At 35.3% G+C, this 20328-nt stretch overlaps 1 protein-coding gene across 12 annotated transcripts in view; it reads left to right on the forward strand.

The window, feature by feature from the left end:
* The window catches only part of LOC134243894 (uncharacterized), a 32630-nt gene that overhangs the window by 8166 nt on the left and 4136 nt on the right, over window positions 1–20328 (forward strand). For 4 of the 12 annotated variants that reach the window (XM_062726130.1, XM_062726128.1, XM_062726124.1 and 1 more), the window contains 26 exons: window positions 4633–4704; window positions 7140–7191; window positions 7401–7432; window positions 7557–7629; window positions 8464–8536; window positions 8721–8928; window positions 9238–10023; window positions 10326–10929; window positions 11043–11145; window positions 11838–12548; window positions 13050–13141; window positions 13322–13417; window positions 13645–13769; window positions 14090–14186; window positions 14276–14377; window positions 14672–14806; window positions 15104–15184; window positions 15276–15425; window positions 15550–15657; window positions 15900–16071; window positions 16309–16511; window positions 16788–16905; window positions 17888–17995; window positions 18617–18651; window positions 18781–19287; window positions 19624–19704. In XM_062726130.1, coding sequence (XP_062582114.1) covers window positions 4633–4704; window positions 7140–7191; window positions 7401–7432; window positions 7557–7629; window positions 8464–8536; window positions 8721–8928; window positions 9238–10023; window positions 10326–10929; window positions 11043–11145; window positions 11838–12548; window positions 13050–13141; window positions 13322–13417; window positions 13645–13769; window positions 14090–14186; window positions 14276–14377; window positions 14672–14806; window positions 15104–15184; window positions 15276–15425; window positions 15550–15657; window positions 15900–16071; window positions 16309–16511; window positions 16788–16905; window positions 17888–17995; window positions 18617–18651; window positions 18781–19287; window positions 19624–19704 — 4924 coding nt within the window. Of the gene's footprint in view, window positions 1–3919; window positions 4319–4632; window positions 4705–7139; window positions 7192–7400; window positions 7433–7556; window positions 7630–8463; window positions 8537–8720; window positions 8929–9237; window positions 10024–10325; window positions 10930–11042; window positions 11146–11837; window positions 12549–13049; window positions 13142–13321; window positions 13418–13644; window positions 13770–14089; window positions 14187–14275; window positions 14378–14671; window positions 14807–15103; window positions 15185–15275; window positions 15426–15549; window positions 15658–15899; window positions 16072–16308; window positions 16512–16787; window positions 16906–17887; window positions 17996–18616; window positions 18652–18780; window positions 19288–19623; window positions 19705–20328 lie in introns of those variants that run through there. The other 8 variants (XM_062726129.1, XM_062726131.1, XM_062726133.1 and 5 more) reach the window with 8 other exon arrangements.

Below are 20328 nucleotides of genomic sequence, written 5' to 3' on the forward strand. Positions count from 1 at the left end.
AAAAAAAATACGAGATGGACTAACAATTAATAATATCAAATATGCTCTGGAAACGATGCTTTCTGAGTATAGCACGCATTACATACTGAGCTTTTCTTGTCCAATCTTCCAAGACTGCTTAAAAGTGAAAACATTTTACCCCTAAACAACGACTTATTAGTTCTAAAGTGTGTTTTCAATAATCAACATCATCTTTTCGCTTCGTACAAGCCGCCATTTTCCAAGGACAGGTACTTTCATTTTCAATTTTGGATAGGTCGTTCGTGTATCGTTTCGTACCGATATTTGAATGCTTGTATCGTAAACCGTATCTTAGAGGAAAATATCGATATGTATCGGTGTATCGGTATATCGTCCCACCCCTACAAGTGACCCCATGTAGCCAGGCCAACCGGACCCAATCACAGATCAGGACAGTCCTAGTGTAGATATAAACATGGTTAAACAAACAGACAGACTGACCGGACCCAATCACAGATCAGGACAGTCCTAGAGTAAATCAGAATGGACTCTGTATCCCATGTAAAGGAGGCCTCAAGTTAGAAAAACCAAATTAAAAAGTTTGGCATCAATTTAACTGTAAGATTTCAAATTTAGACATGCCCTAGAACATTTATTATACCCCCCGCAAACGAAGTTTGGGGGAGTATATAGGAATCACCTTGTCCGTCTGACTAGCTGTCTGTCTGTCCGTCCGTCCGTCTGTGCAATCGTGAGGATACAGAGGGACATTAGAATCTACTACTCTACATAAAGATTGCCCATGACCCGAGGGTGTGTCATGACCTTGACCCAAGGTCATTTGGGGAACTTCAAGGTCACTGGAAGAAAAATTTCAAGTCCATATCTTTCTTATGAATAAACTTTAGGTTCTCATTTCACACAAAGATTGCCCATGACCCAAGGATGTGTCATGACCTTGACCCAAGGTCATTTGGGGAACTTCAAGGTCACTGGAAGAAAAATTTCATAATTCGTGTCTGGTCCATATCTTTCTTATGAATAAACTTGGTAGGTTCTCATTTCACACAAAGATTGCCCATGACCCAAGGGTGTGTCATGACCTTAACCCAAGGTCATTTGGGGAACTTCAAGGTCACTGGAAGAAAAATTTCATAATTCATGTTTGATACATATCTTTATTATGGAAAAACTTACTTCTGAAATAAAATAGTTAATAAGTTGATTTAAGGATAAAAATCAATATATGACCACTTGAAGGGAGTACTGGATTCCACCTTTAGCTACTGAACTTTTCCATTTCCCTAGCTAGGAAGGAAGTGTATTTGTGTATCTTAATTAGTTACATAGATTGTGGTGTTAATTTTGCTACATTTGACAAGGGGCAAAACTCTCTGAGTTGTTTGCAAATTTATCCAGGGTACAAGAGTATAAATTTGTTAGTTCCTGCCTACCAGTTTACTCCATCAATTAAATCTTTAACAATGAAATTTTCTGAATGATATCATTTAAATTAGGTTGCTGATATGTGAATATATGATTCCAAGAACTAATAATAATCAGTCATCAAATTTAATTACAAATGTCAGCATGAAGTGAAATTCTATGCATGCATTTCTTTAAGGAATAAATATGGATGGCAGAGATTAATGCATTTGTGTATAGTTGTTAATGTACTGAAAAGACCTAAATCAGAGATTAATTGTTGAGTTTATAAAATTTTTTTTAATTACTGGCCTTGAACAATTAAAAAAAAATCCATTTTCCAAATATTTATAAGCAATTAGTAATTATTGCAATATTTACAAGCAGTAAGTATGAGCTGCAACCAGTCATTAGTTTTCAGTTAAGATTGAAATGTATGCTGCCTGAATTCATGATGCTGCAAGATATCTGCACTTCAGCTGAATCCTTTCCATCAGGTCAAATTCATGTTTTCCCAGAAGGTGCATTCCTAAATTCATTTAAGCTGATCGACACTGTTCAAACCATGCATTACCTAAATCTCTTGAAAGTAGTCATGTTTTGAATTATTCAATCAATTCATGACTTTTAAATTCCAAATGAGTCAGGCCAATTAGTTAAAATGTATTTGGATTAAGTTTTTATCTGATTACAATTTTTTAACCTTATGACAAAACCTTATATAATTCTCCCAGTCTACTTGGTAAACATTATTCAGGTTGTCAATTTAAAAGTAAATCTATGAGAAATAATGCTGATTTCTGAAAAAAGTTTGTTTGTGTTATTTATCCTTAAGGGGGGACCTATGTCCGAAAAGTCTTTGTGTGAAATTTTCAAAACTTTGACATTTCTTTCCTGACCACTTGCTCTTAATTTTTATGTATTAAAAACAATACCTTTATATGCTTATTTTTACACAGGAGCACGTGCAAAAACAGTGTGAAATGCTAAAAATAGATTATTTTCAGACATTATTGTTCTACCCCAAATATGCGCTAAAAAGAACCAAAAATGTCATATCACATTCAAAATCAACTGGTACTTAATTTATATGACTTGTATTTTTAAAGTGAAGGCAAATTCATTGTAATTCATATCGCATGAAAAATTATAATGGAGCGCAATTCACCCCGTTTTTCTTGTCGTATTTTTTATAATTCCGACATGCATAGCAGGTAATATCTTCAAAAGTCTTTGTGTGAAAATGTTGTAATTCATATTTTTTGAAAGAAATGATTCATCCCTTTATTTTAACAAAGAAAAAACTATACCTTTATGATAAAATAAACGAGAAATATGACGTTTTCATTTATTTTCGTACTCTTGTGTCATAAATATTGACCTTTCTGCACTAAAAAAAGGTAAGTAAGCACTGTGAAACATCTGAATATAAAACTCTTTTGCGAAAAATGAGTATTTTGTATTGATTAGAAACAATTTAAACAAGTATGATTCTTTTCTTCTTCATTCCAATCATTCAGTTTGTTTCTTCCCCCCCCCCCCCCCTTCATTTCCCCGTCAACAACCAACACCTATTAGAACTTTATACAATAAAATCTACATGTAATATAAATCAATAAGCAAATATAGGTACAAGTACATTTCTTAATTTTTTCTTAGTGTTGTCCAGAAATACAATTAATGGTTAACATAAACACATTTTCTTGATTTAAGCAACTTTCTTCGCTGAATTTTATCTAATCTTTTTGCAATTATATATCAGCATATCATCGAGGTATTTCTTCATAACTGAAATTGCTATGAATTATCAACCAAAGGAAGAGAATTCTAATATTAACAAACTCCATAAATCAAATAAAACTGTTATTAATGATGAATAATTTTTCTTTTTAGTAAATTGCGTACGTTATTGATTATTAACAATGTAATGCCTATATCATACTTGCAAAAGTCAACAGGTAAAAACAAACGTCGCTATTGTGACGTCACATAACGCTGCTTTGACGTAGAACGACATAGGTCCCCCCTTAAGTCACAATTACTAAGTATATTACTCAGTGAATATTCAACAGATATGGTAGTGAAATCTTCAGTAACATTGCTTTTTAGAATTTTTTGACTCAGTTCAAGTTTCACAGTTTACATTAAAAAAGAGAAGCCAAATCATCATTTTTTGTTAACAAATGTCAAGTGCTTCACAAATTCTTTGTTTAAAAATCTCATTTGTGTGTCTTTTAAGCTTCACTTGTGCAGAAATAATATTAAATTCCTGAACATTGGTCAAGAATTCCTTTTAAATAATTGATTTCAAGAAGTGTGGCTAAAAAATACTGTTGACACAGCTCTTGTTTGGGGATTAAATGATTATGACCTTTCACTAGACATCAATAAAACAGGATTTCTGTTCAATATTGATCGACCATTTATCTTTTGAGGGTAGGACATTGTATGTATTTTGTACACCTGTATGTGTATGTACTTTAGGTAGGTCAGATATACGGGTGTAACAGGTAAAGTTTGAGTTGCAGACGACCTGACTCATGTTCATGTTGAGTAGGTGGAACTGTTGAATGAATGGTCTCGCTTTAAGAGGTTTACGTGTGTAACATTGCATATCCTGAAAAACACCGGCTCTTAGAGAATTTTTTTTGTTCCTGATAGAAGTTTGGACATTTAAGTTGTTATAACGGTGACATACCTGGAACAAAAACAAAGTATGTCGGTTATGGTATGCTAATTTGCAGGCACAAAGAAGGGATCCCTGGAAGTGATTTGTTGAGGCCTTGGGAAATGTCATTGAATTTTTATTCTTTTTGAGATTTTGACAACTTGTGTGATTCTTTTATGTGTATAAGGACATTCACTCTTTTGATGTTCATGCCTCTTTTTTTTTCAATGGGAACTAAAAGTTATTGAACTTGAACATGCCCAGGTAATGTTGATATGCATGTTTTATGTGCAAAGATTTTGATAATTTTTTTTCACCAGTCAGATAAACTTGACTGGGTTCTTTAGTCTTGATTATATTTGATTCTATGAGTGTTATTCTTTAAAGTGTAAGTTAACTTCAAAGTTCAATTAATCTTGTAAACCTGAAGACCTTTATGTGTGTTTTTTTTTTAAAAAAAGACAACTTTACAGTCTGATGGTTTGTGTTTACTTGAAAGTTCACCAAAGGTGCATTTTAGCTGTGAATTGTTAAATGTGAGAATTGTGTGAAAGATTTTTTTTTCTTCCTTTTTTCAGTCACAATACACAGACTACGACCTTTGAGCACCCAGTAACTGGCAGAACAGTGAACCATGGGAGTCCAAAACAGTAAGTTCTGTCTGATTCAGGCTAAAGTTCCTGAATCTTATTCTGAGTCAGTAGAAATGACAAAGCTCATAGAGGTGTGAGGGTCATTCTGTTGAATCTTATTGTAAACAGTTGAAGAAATTAAAATATGTTCTGCAGATTACTGAAGATTTAAATAAAAGTATATGAAATGTCAGAAGTGAGTAGTATAAGTAAATTTCATGAAAAATGTCAGTAAAATTGTAAATGCTCTTTCTCAGAATTTTTTTTGTACATATATATGTGTATGTAGTGAAAGTCAATACAATTCCACAGATGGTTACTGAAAACTAAATCAATTGAACGGAGTTAAACCTTTAACTTTAACCTGTTCCTGTAATTGTTGATTTTTTTTAACAGTAAAAGGATTGTGTAACTGCGTTAAAAAGATATCGACTCAAAATATATCTTGAAAAGTTTCACTCTTGATATTTATTTCTTTACTGTTTAATAGGTTCTTTTCATTTAATGGAAATAAAGCTGTTGGATTTGAGATACAAAATGCAATCTGATGTAAATAATTATATAATAGTGTTGCATTATGCATGTACTATCAGGGTTTGACACATGGTAGGCGAGTGCACTGTGATATATAGGCATAGTACATGCATAATGCAACACTATTTATTATTATGCTGACTGTTGTAATTATTTATGCGGCATTCCATTTGAATTTTTCCTGAAAATATCGGTGCTAACACAGCGCACTTGCAAGAACTCATTCAAAATCTTCATGCTAAAATTGGTTGCATGCTTAGTTATTTTGGTTACTAGTATTTTCTCTAAATAAGTCAGGATTTTCTGTCCCAAAGCAACTCATCTTTATTTTCTGTTTTGTTAGTAAGACTTATTTGTTTGCAGACGTCGATTCTCATTGATAATTGTCTTTAACATCCTTCAATCAAGCGTCATATGAAAAAGCGTTTTAATGACCCAACGAAATCAGTTCATCTAATGATCTGTATGTAATTAGTTTGAAACTTTGTTGTACATATTAATCTAAGGTTCCTTAGAATAATATAACTGTTTTCAAATAAAATTTGTCTATTTTCTCCTTCTTGTGTCAATTGTATAAATTAAGTTTATATATTTTATAAAATTCTACCAATTAGTGATCGTCTCTGTGGCGTAATCGATATGGCATCGGACTGGCAATCTCATGGTCGTGAGTTCGATCCCCGGCGTGTGCACTGAAGAATTTTATTCAGTAAATAGAGCCGTGCACTATTTCGGCATAGTATGCTTACGCTATATAAATCCATAGACCACTATGCGAGAATAGTAGGGTATGGGTTATATAGAGCCAAGCTGACAGGAAGCATAATAATATATGATAGAAAATCACATTTAAATGACCCAGATTGGAAGTTGCACTCGATTACTATGCACATGTGATCATTTTACATTTTGTTCATATTAATTACCAAATGAGCTAATTGTTACATAAAGTCTGTCATGTACTTTGGTTTTGTTTTGTTGGACACTTTCCAAACTAAATGTCATAGATTTCCATTGTCAGCAAACTTTGACTAACGCTGTACGATTAACAGATTATGTAGGTGACGATGAACACTGGTTAATGAGATTATTTTGTAACAAATCAAATCCTAGTCTTTGGTTTCTTTAGGGGCTAAATACACAGACTTTGCTTATAAGGTCATTCCTGCATTAATAAAGCATTTTCTGATATATTGAATTGAAAAAAAAATTGAACTGTTTTGATTCCTATCCAGGTTGCATTGTTTGGATTTACCTGAAAGCTCCTGTCATGCATGCTGGGAAAGTGTATTAGGATTACATTCAAAATTTAATGGGATTAAATCTATTCCTGGGGCTTATGCTTTTAGAAATGTATATGAAATTCACTCAGTCATGCATTTTTGATCTATCCTTTATACAACATGTATGGAGAGGGAAGTTTTAAAATTATTTAGTTGTCAGGAGGTGATTTTATTTTAGCATATGCTGGGATGCATTAAGGACCTGCATTGAGTGTGTCTTCTCAAGAACACATTTTAAAAAAAAATTGTAGAATGATTTCAATATATACACAGAGAAAATGCTTCAATTTGGACTAAAATTAGTGAACATAACTGGAGATTCTAAAAATTAGTGTAAGTGGAAAGTTTTGAATTTACATGTAGTATATGTGATGCAGTAAATAAGCGTTCTTTCATTTTGAAAAATATCAACCAAGTAAATATGGTTTTGTTCTTATCTTTTTTTCTGGTTGGAAATGATGCATCTATATGTTAGATTGCAAACAAAATTGCAGAGGGGATTTAAAGATTGGCATTATAAGTAACATGTATAGTATATAAACAGAGTTATACAAATCAAGTTAAACTTAACCCAATGGTAACCATCATAGACATGTTTTCTACAAATAATTAAATTATGGACATATTTTATTCCAGATCCCCCACCTCTGCAGCCTCTCCCCCTAACAGTCCAGGTGGAGGACCCCCAGTAAGTACTATTTATAGACTGTGCAGTACGGTGTATAAGTCATCCCTTTTGCAAATAAGTATTGGTTTACATCATTATAGAATGGAATCGTCTCAGATTTGATTGCTTGTTTTGGTGTTTATAAGATTTAAAGGTTAAAGCACACTTTCTGGTATTGAAGTTTTAAATAGATTTGAGAGATACATGTAAATTTACAATTTATTTTTCAGAAGTCGCCAATAAGATCTCCTACAAAACTAAGGTAAGTTGGTTGAACTACATCCATTTTTTAAGCAAAAGATTTTTTCTGTTTCTATTATCCAATAAACATTTATAAACAATATAAATATAACATTGTCGTAAACAAAATGTTATCAATTCTGTAGAGCTCTGAAAGCACCAGCAGCAAAACGAGAAGAAACCGCCATGGTTACCATAAAGGGCTGGCTCTATCGTCAGGTATGTCAATGTTCAAATGTTTTCAAAAAAAAAGGCCCTCTGCCTTCTGAGTTGTGCTGTAATCACCCCCATCTTTTCATTGCTAAGACACCTGGTTGTGAAGTAATACAGTAAAATTTGTCTAATCCGGACACTGGGTACTCCAGATTTTTGTCCATTCCGTCTATAAATTTTAGTCCCATGCACTTCTTTAACAAATTCATTAGAAAAAATTCTGTGTAAGGCATATTGTCTATTGTTTTCCGAACGGCCATACTGGCCCCAACTGCTCATAATTAACGGTAATTATTTCCTCTAATCCGGCCACACCTGAGTTACTTCAAAACAATTAACACCTTTCGTGGTGGATTTGATAATCTTTTGTTTACATTAGCAGTGCCATGAGACGAACTCAGTGAACCTGGTCCACTTGATATATAGTAGGCCTATATTATGCGTGCCTTTAGATTTTGATTTAGGTAACATTTCACCCGACTTTCAAACTTCGTGAACAAACAAGAAAATACAGTAAGTCATGTGAGACTATTTTATAATTTCTACTCCAAAATATTGATTATTTCATCATTTAATTATATTTTATATTATGTACATGATGTACCGGTACTTGTAAATAAACAAAGAGATTTTCAAAATTAATATTTTATGGTACATAGCACTCCGGATTCTGTCTAAACCGGCCAATTTTTATGGAACCGGCGGTAGCCGGTTTGGACAAATTATACTGTAGTTTCTGTAGGTTATAGTCATAAGTCCCATTGAGATAGGCAAAGAGTCAAAATATTAAAGGTATAATTGCATGTTGTTTGATTAAATAAGTTTATATTATTTACACAGGAGAGTGGTGGCCTGAAATCCTGGAAGAAACGTTGGTGTGTCCTTGCAGATTTTGGACTCTTCTTCTACAAAGGTTAATACCATCTTCAAATCTACAATAATCTAGTAAAACTTCAGGAATAATGCCCATCATAATAAACAATAAAAATTTTCTTTTAAAGAATAAAGTAAATATGGTACGTAGCATTTAGGTATTAGGTATTTGGGAACATGACGATGACATACATTTTTATATCAACATCTATGTTTATTTTCAGATGATAAAGAGCATCATTCTGTGGGCTCCATTTTGTTGCCTAGCTACCAGATTTCCCAGAGTGCTCCAGGAGAAAGCAACAAGAAGTTTTCGTTTAAAGCAGAACACAACAATATGAAGACATATTTTTTTGCCTCGGACAGTCAGGTGGACATGGAGAGGTGGATCAAGTCTCTCAAACTGGCAGCCGCCCTTAAAGGGGTCCCCAAGTAGGTTTCCAGATTTATACTTTAAAAGTAGCAGCCCACAAGGGGTTTCCCAACTATTTTACAAAATATGATATGTGTTAATATATAAGCGCTTTATCTTTAGAAAGCAGCAGTCCTCAATGGGGTACCCAAGTATGTTACTAAATATGAACACTTATCAAAAAAATAAATGGTAATACACAATTTCCCAAGGGGAGTTTTTTCTGTTTATGTAATATATACACTATAAACTGAATTTATAGTTTGATGCTGTACAAGTATTTCTGATTTGCTAAAAGTTGTTAACAGTGAACTTTGTATCCCTTGTAGGAAATCTCCTGAGCCAAATAACAACACTCCTAAGTTGATCCCTAAATCAGCCTTTATGGAATGGGATGAGGATGAAGATGAGGATATCAAGAAAAGATTTAGTGGGCCACCAGAATTTCCTCCATGCGCCAAGTCTAATTCAGCTTTCGGTCCTTATCAAGATCAAGGACAACAGAGGGTTTCTCCCGAGAGGAATACGAATCAATATCCGGAGATTCGTGACCAGCCTCATAGAAGATATGAACAATTCCCCACAAATCCAAGGGCTCAAGTGAATCACCGGCCTCAGAACAGACAGACAGACAGGACAAGGCCACTTAGTGAGGAAATTCAACCTTCTAGGAGTTATCCTAGAGACAGTTCACTGAGACCTGATGATCCCCAGAATCGCAGGTCATACAATGAACCCTACTCTCAAGAAAGATCTTACAATGAATATGATCCAAGGAATGGGGTTCCGAGGAATGTGGATCCGAGAAGGAATACTCAGGACAATCGTTATCCCAGCTACAGGGATGAGGTGGACGTGAGGTTAGGTTATCCCAATAGAGTTCCTGATTACAGCAGGGCAGCTTACGATCAGGAGAAAGACAGGGAGAATTCATACAATCAAGACAATGTGTACAGCAAACCTGTGAAAAAACTCAATAGAGATCTGTCTCCTCATGAAAGGTTTGAGGAAAGAGGTGGGCACAATCGAACTAAGGAATACAGAGTTCAGTCGGGTTCACCAAGGCACAAAGCTGAGGACAATCCTTATGTTCACATGGCACAGCAAGATCCAAGGTATCACCTAGAAATTTTTGTAGTATTTAATTACCTTTAATTCCCCCATTTTCAGTTGTGTTTCATCAATTGCATGCAGTTGTTCTTTTTTTTGTTCATATTCTTGTTAGCTGTTTACTCTGCTCATTTCAAAGTGAACCTAAAATGCCCAAGTTTAATGTTTGTAATGGGCTTAACAGATCTTATTATGCTTATGGCTGTGTAAGTTTATACCTGTTTTTTCACAAACCTGAAGTTCTAATTTTTAAGAGACACAAGGTTTGCCAGGTGTATTCTTAATATTTATTTAAATTGCTTTGCAGATCTGTGGATAGACCAGACATAATTCCTCATTCAAATCATTCCCGAGAAACCAGTGAAACCAGTAATTATGGTTACTACTCTCCACAGAGGGCGGAGGCTCAACAGATGGATCGTCTCTATGGAGAGGAAAGGGGCTACCCACAGGATCCTCAGATTCTAAGGCACGGAAGGATCAAACCAGAACACGATGAAAATTACCCAGGTCGCTCCAACAGTCAGCACCCTAAGGAGCCCCCCAGACTGTACCTTACCCAGGATCAGGCGCCGGTCAGTCAGACCAGCCAGCCGTTACAGCAAGCAAACCGAGAAAATCTCAACCTACCAGTCAGTCGGAGTGATCTCTACATAGACATTCCTCATACATATGTCAATATAGGGGATGCCCTGTCACACAGAAACGGGGACCAGATCAGTCCCGCCCCCCACCGCCCGCCCCTTCCTACGGCTGTCAGGTCTCAGTATGTGGAGGAACTGGCACAAGCCAAGACCCCAAAGACTTCCCAGGAGTTGCTGGATGCTGAGAGAGCCCTAGAGATAAGGATGCAGCAACCTGCTTACTTCAACTATCCTACTCCCACCAATGAAAATGCACCACATTTTCCTGTAAGATTTCTTGACTTTTCAAAACTCTTTTTCTAATTTTGGGCATGTAAATACATGTAGTCCTGAATGAAAGCATTTTTTTCAATGCAAATTCAGAATTAATTTTTTTGCAGAGAGGAGGAAATAATTACCAGGGAAATCACCTTCATCCAGGATATGGGTGTTATCCTCAACAAAATGAGCCTGGGCACGGGAACCAGAATGGGTACAAATCAAGTGAGTGTGCGACTGATTACATGTAGATAATGGCATAGATAATAGAGAAATGTTTTAACCAGAGATTATTTTACTGCTTTAATTGAAATATTTAAAAAGTTTTTTATTTTTTTTTTTTTATCAGTAATTGTTGTAGAAATTTATTTTTTTTTTTTATCAGTAATTGTTGTAGAAATATAGAATCGTTCATTGGCAATTTCTCTTTTCTGCACATGAAAATTTTCCTAGCTTCTTTTTCTGTAGTACACATCTTTTGATCTTTATTCTCCATAAAATAGCCTTTTATTTACTGCTTTAACAGAAAAAAATAATACTGTAAAAAATTGACCAGAAAATTAATTATGTTTATTTGATAACTGTGAGTAAAAAGTTTATAAAATATATCAAGTAAGACATTATCATTAGTAATAGAAATTCTTAGATTTTAGTCCAGTATGGAAATTTGCATTAATTTTGCTTCTTAAACAGGAATCTTTTCAAAGATGAATTTGTTCTTCAAAACTCTCTTTTTTTTTTTTGCATGCTGTTGTCTGTTTCACATAAAAAGAAACAAAAGAATATGCCTTGGTTGTTGTAATTTCTACATGTACTGACTTTTATGTAATGCATGGGATTTGGCTTTTTCTATCCTCCTATGCATGATAAAGAATGTGCTAGATGTTGTGTATGTTTATGTGTATGGTACATTATAGATGCCAACAATCACCGAGATATAGATAACTCAGAAGAACCTAGGATAATCAAGGAGTTTCAGAAGTCGTCAATGTTAAGATCAGGGTCCAGGGAAGTACTCCAGAGTCTTGATGCCAGTGATCTCGCTCGAAGGCGAATGAGCAGTCCTGACAACGAAATGTCTCGACAGCTGGGTAAAAATGAGTCTGGAGATGAAGAAACTTTCCTAAAGGAACAGATCTCAGAAAGGGACATGCTGGAGAAAAATAATATCATGCATCAAAGTATGGTAGAACAAAGACTGAATGACAGTCTTATAAATGACAGTAGAGACCAGAATATTAGTTTCTCCAGACATCCAGGGGAAAGACAGGATTTAGACACCACTGCAAACTCCCTCAATGGACCTCAGTTTGTGGAGAATTCCAGAAGACCCAACAGTCAAAGAAATTCCATTGAAGGGTCCAACCTCAACAGAGTCAATAATCTGTTTATACAGAATGCTCCCATGAATGATAAAACTACCAACAGGAGTTTTGATGGACCTTTCCCCCAAACCAGCCAATCAGCTGAAAGACCCATCATAAATGATTACAGGTACAAAGCTGATGATGAAACTGAAAGTGAAACAGATGTCAAAAAGAGGCTGTCAACAGCTAGTTCTCAGGTATCCAGGAGGGAGGAGCCAGAGACACAGAGGCCCCACCCACAATCTGTCAATCAAAGACCAGGTACAGGGTGTGACTTGCACAACTTTTTTGACAGGAAAACATGTCTATTATAGTCATGACCATACATTCACAACAACTATTCACCTAAGAGTTATTACAGGTTATATGTTTACTAGGATACTTAATGCTCAAATTTGGGATCAGGGATTGGGTGTTTGGAAATATGCATGATTTTGTTGTACTGTATTGTGTTGTCAGTGAGACAACCACTCACCGGGTAATACGTTATGTGAGTCAGTGAGGTGTTGTGAATGCATGATATTATCTAGCTGAAATGATGTAAAAAATCATTTATAAAAGAAATTCACTTATTTACAATAACCACATATTTATATGCATGCTTTTAATGTTGTAAGCATTTCCCAATAGAAGTTATCCACATAATCCTATATATTTAGTAGTGTTTAACCAGATTTACATATACCTAATCTTCTTCTTCATGTGCAGAACAATACCAGTTTAGTGATAACTTGTTTTATTTATTATGATGATGTGTTTTAGATTTCGGTGGAAGGAAGGGAGGCAAGAAACCACAGCCAGGAATGATCCATACAGTTAAGGAGGACCCTGATATGCCAGACTCTCAAGTCATTGTAAGTAATGGATCAAATGCAGTAAATTATTGGGCTTACTAAATTGTTCAGAAAGTATGCAGAATCGGACTAGGTTTTTTGGGGTAAACATAATGTAAGAAAGTCTAAAATATATACATTCTGAATTTGTTAAACTTTTTGTCAGGTAGAACTTATGGCGTTTATGTTTATTCCTTGCAGGCAACTGCTGGACTCCCTGGTCTGAATAAGAAGTATCCGATTGGAGGAAGTCGAATCAGAATGAGCATTTCTGCAGGGGATCTCCTGGGGAAGACTGTATGTACCATTATAATGTTCTATTTAGAAATGTTCTATTTTTACTATGGCATAATGCAGATAATATCAATAAAAAACATCAATGTCCGGTACTTAAAAAAATTCTATCTATTAAATGAGTAACAATATCATGAGCTAATTATCAAGTGAAAATGAATGAAAAGTGAGAATATGCTTTACTGGCAGTTAAAATTTGTTTGTTTTTCACTGAGGTGTGTTTCTTGTAGCACGATGAGCTTGTTCTGATGCTGATACAGTTGAGGAGAGATCAGGCAGCTGAAGAAAATATCCGACATTTCCTCAGACAAAGACTGGACGAGAAACGACCTGCGGAACACAGATACAGGCAAATGTAAGCCCCACCCCCCAGAAATTTTCTGCGCATACAGAAAATAGCCTTTAAGAAAATTGAATAGAAATTTTGTGCACAAAGCTTGTTAACTTGGAACAACAGTTCATGTTAAATATGTCTACATGAGGAATTATGAAGAAATAAATCAGAGTTAATATTTGTTTTTTGAAAATAAGTGGATAAGTGGATAGTCGGAGATATCCAAATTTTTATTAAGTAAATAAAACTGAAATTTGCTTTCAAATTTTGTCGGGAGTATGAATGCATATATGTGATTTTTAGTAAAATTATTTGTACATTTATCTCTTATTTCTCTGTAGTGTTCAACAGTCAGGGGGTCCAGTGGATGCCCATTTAGAGGAGGAACACAACGACTACATGAGACTGAAATACCAACTCATAGACGTGGAAAAAGGGGTAGGTAACTTGCAGTTACTTTGTAAAGACCAAATAAAGGTGCAACTTTTGTCAGGGGAATTGATTCATTATTGTCTTCCTGGTTTCAGCTGGAGGTGTACAGACCACTGGTAAACTTGGTCCATAACATGGTCAACATGGGTAGTCTGTATGGAGGGGACAATTACATGATGGCCACTCAGTACAGAAAGGTCAGATTTTATAGGTCAAAAGAATTATGTGATTGACTGTAATGTTTCTACAGTGGGGAAATTTTAATGATGAAATGAAATTTACATTTGAGGTAAAGGTGAGGGAATTCTCTATTTTAATTGATAACAATTCTTTGAGAGAAAAGTTTATTAATATCTTCTACTCCAGCTCAAGTGAAATTTTAAGAAGATTAGAACGAAGTAGCTCATTTTAGCAATGATATTAAAATATTTGTTGTAACCATACTACATATTTAAGGAGTGATTTTGGAGTTTAGTGTGTTTTGTTTTCAGCATTTACTATCTCCTGAGGAGTACACCCCTCCCAAGAAAATGATAGAGTTTTCACGTAAGCACCAGGAGGAGGAGATGGTACAGAGTATGAAGGAAGAGATTCGACAGCTCAATCAGGACGAGGCAGACTTAGAGGTACGCCATCATACTGGTCACAGTGTTAAACTTCTTTATAATACCAGTCACAGTGTCTAACCTTTGTATTAACTCTCAAGAGCACCTGCTATTCAAAATTTTCATTACCTCACAAGCACCTGTCATTGAAAAATACCTGAATAAAACTTTGATGCTGATAAATTTTCATGAGTCTATGAACTTGTTGGAGCACTGTTGATGTCATCAATTGGAATGTTTTATCCACATTTTGTATTGTTATTGGCAAAGTTATCTGTATGACAGATTTTTAATCTGCTTTGACACTTTCCATTTCAGGAGAAATTGGAAAGATTGTATGAGCTTGATCGGCTGCTGCAGGAGCAATCGTACAAGGTCATCAGTTACCAGGAGGACAAGGTCAGTGTCTGATATTTACTGGGTCTGATACACTGATTTGTTAGCATAAATTGAAACATAACACATACATGTGTATACTTGAATCCCACAGGAATTACTAGAGAAAGCCCTGCATGGCATCCTGAGACAGCAGGACATGAGTCGTGATAACCCCCGTGACCTTGACAATCTTCTACATCAGCAGAGGACGATAGAGAAGGAACTGTCCAGGGTCATGCACTATCTGGCAGAGGCATCTAAGGTCAGTAGTCTCATAGCCTACCAGGAATGCAATGACCATCTCAAAAATCTGAATGCTAAGAATATTTCCCATGTTTATAAACAACTACAGAGTCATTACTGAGATTAATCTTTAATTATTGCAGGAGTTGGAGGAAACTACAGCAGAGAATAACAAAGTGGAGCATGAGGTGGCGTTGTTGAGGTCAAAAGTTCATGGTGACCTCAATCGCAGCAAGAGTGCCCCTTCACTGGTATGTTTTTTTTTATCTATCAATATCTGGCAAAAGAGCACTTACATCAATTAATCTAATGAGCACCTGCACGTAGGACTGATGGAAAATTTTAAAAAATGGGAAAATATGAAAATTTTCTGACCTTCGGTTAGTTTTGATTATAGTCAGCAGTAACCTTGATCAAAATTTTAGTTTTCTAACATATCATTTTATAACTATAGTCTAAAGAGAATTACTAAAATATTATTTTACAATTACAGTCTGAAGAAAATTACAAGAACAAGGTAAAGATGGAGAAGGACTTAGCCCGAGTCCAGGACATGATGGCCGGACTGACGGAACAGCAGGCCGAGTTATCTGAGGCCATGAAGAGATTCCGAAGATTATCATCGGGGGGAGGGATGGAAAACATGCTGGACAAACCCGAAAAAGGTCAGAGGAAATCACAGTGTTATGGCAAAATTATCACAAGGTCAGGGCAAAATCTTTACAATGTCACAGTGTTGGGAAAAATATTGATAAAATGGGACCAAAAATGATGGAATATTGCAAGAAGTGTACACAATATGGAAAACTTGATTTATATTTGCAAAGTGGGTTTATTTGGGGGGGGGGGGGATTGCAAATAAAAGGGAGAGAGTATTTAAGATTTTCATGTTTTTTTTTCAGAATCACCCAAGACAAATAGGAATAAATCTGTAGAGAAGTTACCCAGTACTTACCTGGAGACAGACTTAGATACTGGGGACTGTAAGGATTTGTCTCAGGTACAACAGGTGCTCCACAGTTATAACTCACTACCCCGGGGAGGCTTCCCCCCGGACGCCTCACCCACAGACGTAGGCAGATACGAAACCCTGGTCAGCCAAAATGTAAGATGATTTAAGATCAATAGCTATTTATCCTAAATACTTCTTAGATCATTCTCTCAAGTTTTTCTAGATTAATCTTTGATTTTTATTAAAATTTTTTACTTTTACAAAATGATGAAATACCTGTAGAGATTATTTAGTGCTTTGTTTATTGAATTTTGACAAAAATTACACGTATTTTAAATCTAATATGTTGTATGAACATGCATTTATTGTTAAAAGATAAAGCCAAAAAAATGTGTATTTTAATCAAACATAATAATTTTTGTCCTACAGAATGTGTCCCTAGAGAGCTCCTCTATTTCCCCTGGAGGAGGTCCAGTGGCACCAATGGAAAACTCAGAGGGACAGTGGGACATTTCAGAGGCTGATGACAATACCAAGCGCTTCTTTGGTATGTGGTAGATGGGGGTGAAAGCCATTTTTGGTGATAGCTAGTTAGTAGGGTAGTACACTGCACACAGCTGCACCATGGGAAATACAGTGCATTATGGGTGAAATAACTCGAAAAGTTTCTTAACAAGAAAATATTTTGTTTTACTCATATAAATTTTATATTTGAAAGCATTCATTAACATATTTATCTGCCAAGCCAGTACATATTCAGAAGAAATTATATGCCTCATAATTAAAAAAAAGTTGTATTAAAATTGTTTAGTATGCATGTATCAATATACTTTATAAAAAATGCATGAGTGAATATAAGAATGATCAATATAAAGTAAAAAAATCAGAGCAGGATTAGACGTGTGTATTCAGAGAGCTTTATACGAAATGGTAAGCTTGGCAGATTTTATGATTAGCAGGTTGTTTGATTTTTTTTCATTAATGGCATGAAGTTTTTGTTCTTTATCACATTTTGCCAAAAAGTTAATGCATCTTTGATATAAAAAGCTTTGACAATTGTTGGCTTTAATGTAATCAGATTTCAAATAAACAGTCTGCCCTGTCTCCCCCTTAATATGGTGTTTAGAGATACTGTAAACCAACTTTGATTCACGTGCGAGAAATATCTGCAAGTTTTGCGACCTACTTTAATTGGCAAATATTTAGCTCCGCAAACCATTTCTTTTGCTTTTTATTCATCAGTTGCAAAAATTTATTGTCGTGTATTGATTTCAAACTGACAAGTCGCGAAATAAAGATGACGCGAATAATAGTTGGTTTACAGTACTCGATTTTACTGAAAAGGGCAGACTGTTTTTCTTTTTATTGAGTTCTATGAATTTTTTTTTTTAATCTATAATCTCCATAACTTTAAACAGCATTTAGCACAACCATTATCAGAAAATGGGGAAAGCATTTCTGCTTCAACAGCTTGTAGTTTATAAGATGGGCATCAATCCTTGAATATCCTTGACACTTTGAATTTTCAGGTATTATACCCAAAGAGAAACCCAAAGTGTTAACTGTTAGAGATGTGAAGCGTCAATCGGAGCTCCGCAAAGAAAATCACAAAACTCGACGGGAGGATGTTAGTCCTGGTCAGTTCCGCTGTTGTCATGGTCACTTGCCATGGTGACCGCACTGTCTTTTTGTCTCACAAGGGGGGGGTGATAATGCTTTCACGATATTCTTTTAAGACTTTTTACAGATACATGTGTGATTTGCCATGAAATGCTAGCTTTGCAGAGTGAAAAATTTGATTGTCACATTATTTATATATTTCAGTAATATAGTCACATCAGATGGGTTACTATTATCTATAAAGATTATTTAAACTAAATACTGAAAAGAGCACGATTACACGGAATGTCTTTTTATTCCTTTTAAAAACTAATTTTTTTAACCTTCACTTTTAATTTTGTTCATTCCACCTATTAACATAGTTTATGTATTCTAATTTTATCTCCTTATATGTTTTAATTCTTTCCATTTGTGATATAAACAGAGCTTAAAAATTGTACACAAAATATGTGAGGTAAACCATTTAAAAAAATTATAAACAGAAAATTTAAATAACACATGTGTTCTTATAAAGATCAACACTGGTCTTAACTTTGCTGAAAATGTATAACCTCCATTATTTTTTTTAAAGAAAAAGGCTTTTAAGTGAAGTGAATGAAGATAGTCTACCTACATTGTGTTTTATTTTATTTTAACAGATCCATCTTGGACTTACAATGGACAAGGAGTTCAGGTAAGCTATCATCAATAAACAGCTGCAAAAAGACAAATTGCTGGTACTAATTTCAATGGTATTATGCATGTCTGCATTTATTTATAAATGTATTACACTATTCAGAATCATTGGTATGTCATGTTTTAGAATGAAGAGCCACCCTCCTCTGGTAGCCATGGTAACCACCCAGTGTACGAGAACCTGCCTCCGGTAAATTCCAGTAAACCCTGGTCCTCTGTGTTGCCTAGCAACTCCTCCTCTGCTCCGTCCTCTCGCCGCTCCTCCAGCCTCCATCTCATGGGGCCGCGACCTTTTGTACCCTTCCACTTGCAATCAAACACCCCCTCCCCTGTCACCCATGTGGAATCCCCTGTCACTGTCACCACCAACAGCAGCTCCTTCCATCAGCCAACAGATGGTGTTGTGAAGGCCACCAGAATCATCGTCCAGCCCCCATTTAATGACAACGAAACCAATGGTGATGGCGGGACAGCTCCAGTCGGGACCCGTGGCAGTACGGGAATGTTTAATGTGAAAAGGACACCTAAAGGCCGGTACATGACCATCTCTAGCAGTGAACCAGTCAAACTGGAAACCTCAATCATCCAACCCACCTCACCTAACACTGCGGCCGGGGATCTCATGACCAACAGAGTAAGTCTGCTGACTGACACACAGAATGGTAGAAAACAAAGGACAAAGCTGAGAGGCCCCATTACATTGATATTAGAATGCTAGTATATGTACATCCAATTTACTTTCAGATCAGCTTAGTCCACCTTTGCATGACTTTGCTTCTATCATCGTGCTTGTTTTAATATTTGCCTCTGAAAGTATTAAATGAGCTTTGAATAGCCTTTTATTGTATAGCTTAACTCATTAGCTATTGATTATAAAACTACTTTATTAAAGATGCATATGAGATAATTTGCTAACTTATTAGAATGGCTTTTTGATGATTTGGACATTACTGAGTTGGTGTGATTGTAGATGGACATGGTTCCGGACATTGTGAAGAGTTCCCAGAAAGCACCACACCAGCTGGACGAGGCAGCCATAGAACGAGAAATTGTAAGTGGGGTGGATCTTGTGGGGTGTGTAGGTGTTTGAACCTTTGAGTGGAGAAAGTTTAATATTAATAAACTGAAGGGAACAGACAGTCAAGGTGTTAAGTATCAATACTTTGGCTGAGAACTTATAAAACAAAATTTTGTCTGAGATTTTGGACCTTCACCTGGTATTGTCTGTTCTTGTTTGCACACCTTGACACAGATAAAGCATGCAGGTAATGAGTGTGTATCATCAAAATACATATTGTCAACATTGTAAACATCTAGTGTAAAAATTGTACCATGAGCATTATGCATCATATACATTTAAATATGTACATGTATTTAAACATTATGTTTTCATAACTTTAACTATGCATGCCTGTGGTTTGTTATGCATATATCATATATACTAGTATGCATTAATTCATTATAGCCAAACATACTCAAATGTTTTAAAATATGATGTTATTAGATAAAGATAATAAGTACATAACATTGAAAAAGGAAGGGGAGGGAGATCTTTATTTGTTTACCACAGACCCCTGATATTGACCAGAAAAACTGGTCAAGCTGTCTTGTACATTAATTGGATAGAATCACAGAGAGTTATGAAAACATAAGTCTGTTGCATGTGATTGAGTTG

Source organism: Saccostrea cucullata, unplaced genomic scaffold (genome assembly GCF_032062105.1).
Source record: "Saccostrea cucullata isolate Sc308-1 unplaced genomic scaffold, CSIRO_AGI_Scuc_v1 ctg784, whole genome shotgun sequence".
Taxonomy (NCBI): Eukaryota; Metazoa; Mollusca; class Bivalvia; order Ostreida; family Ostreidae; genus Saccostrea; species Saccostrea cuccullata.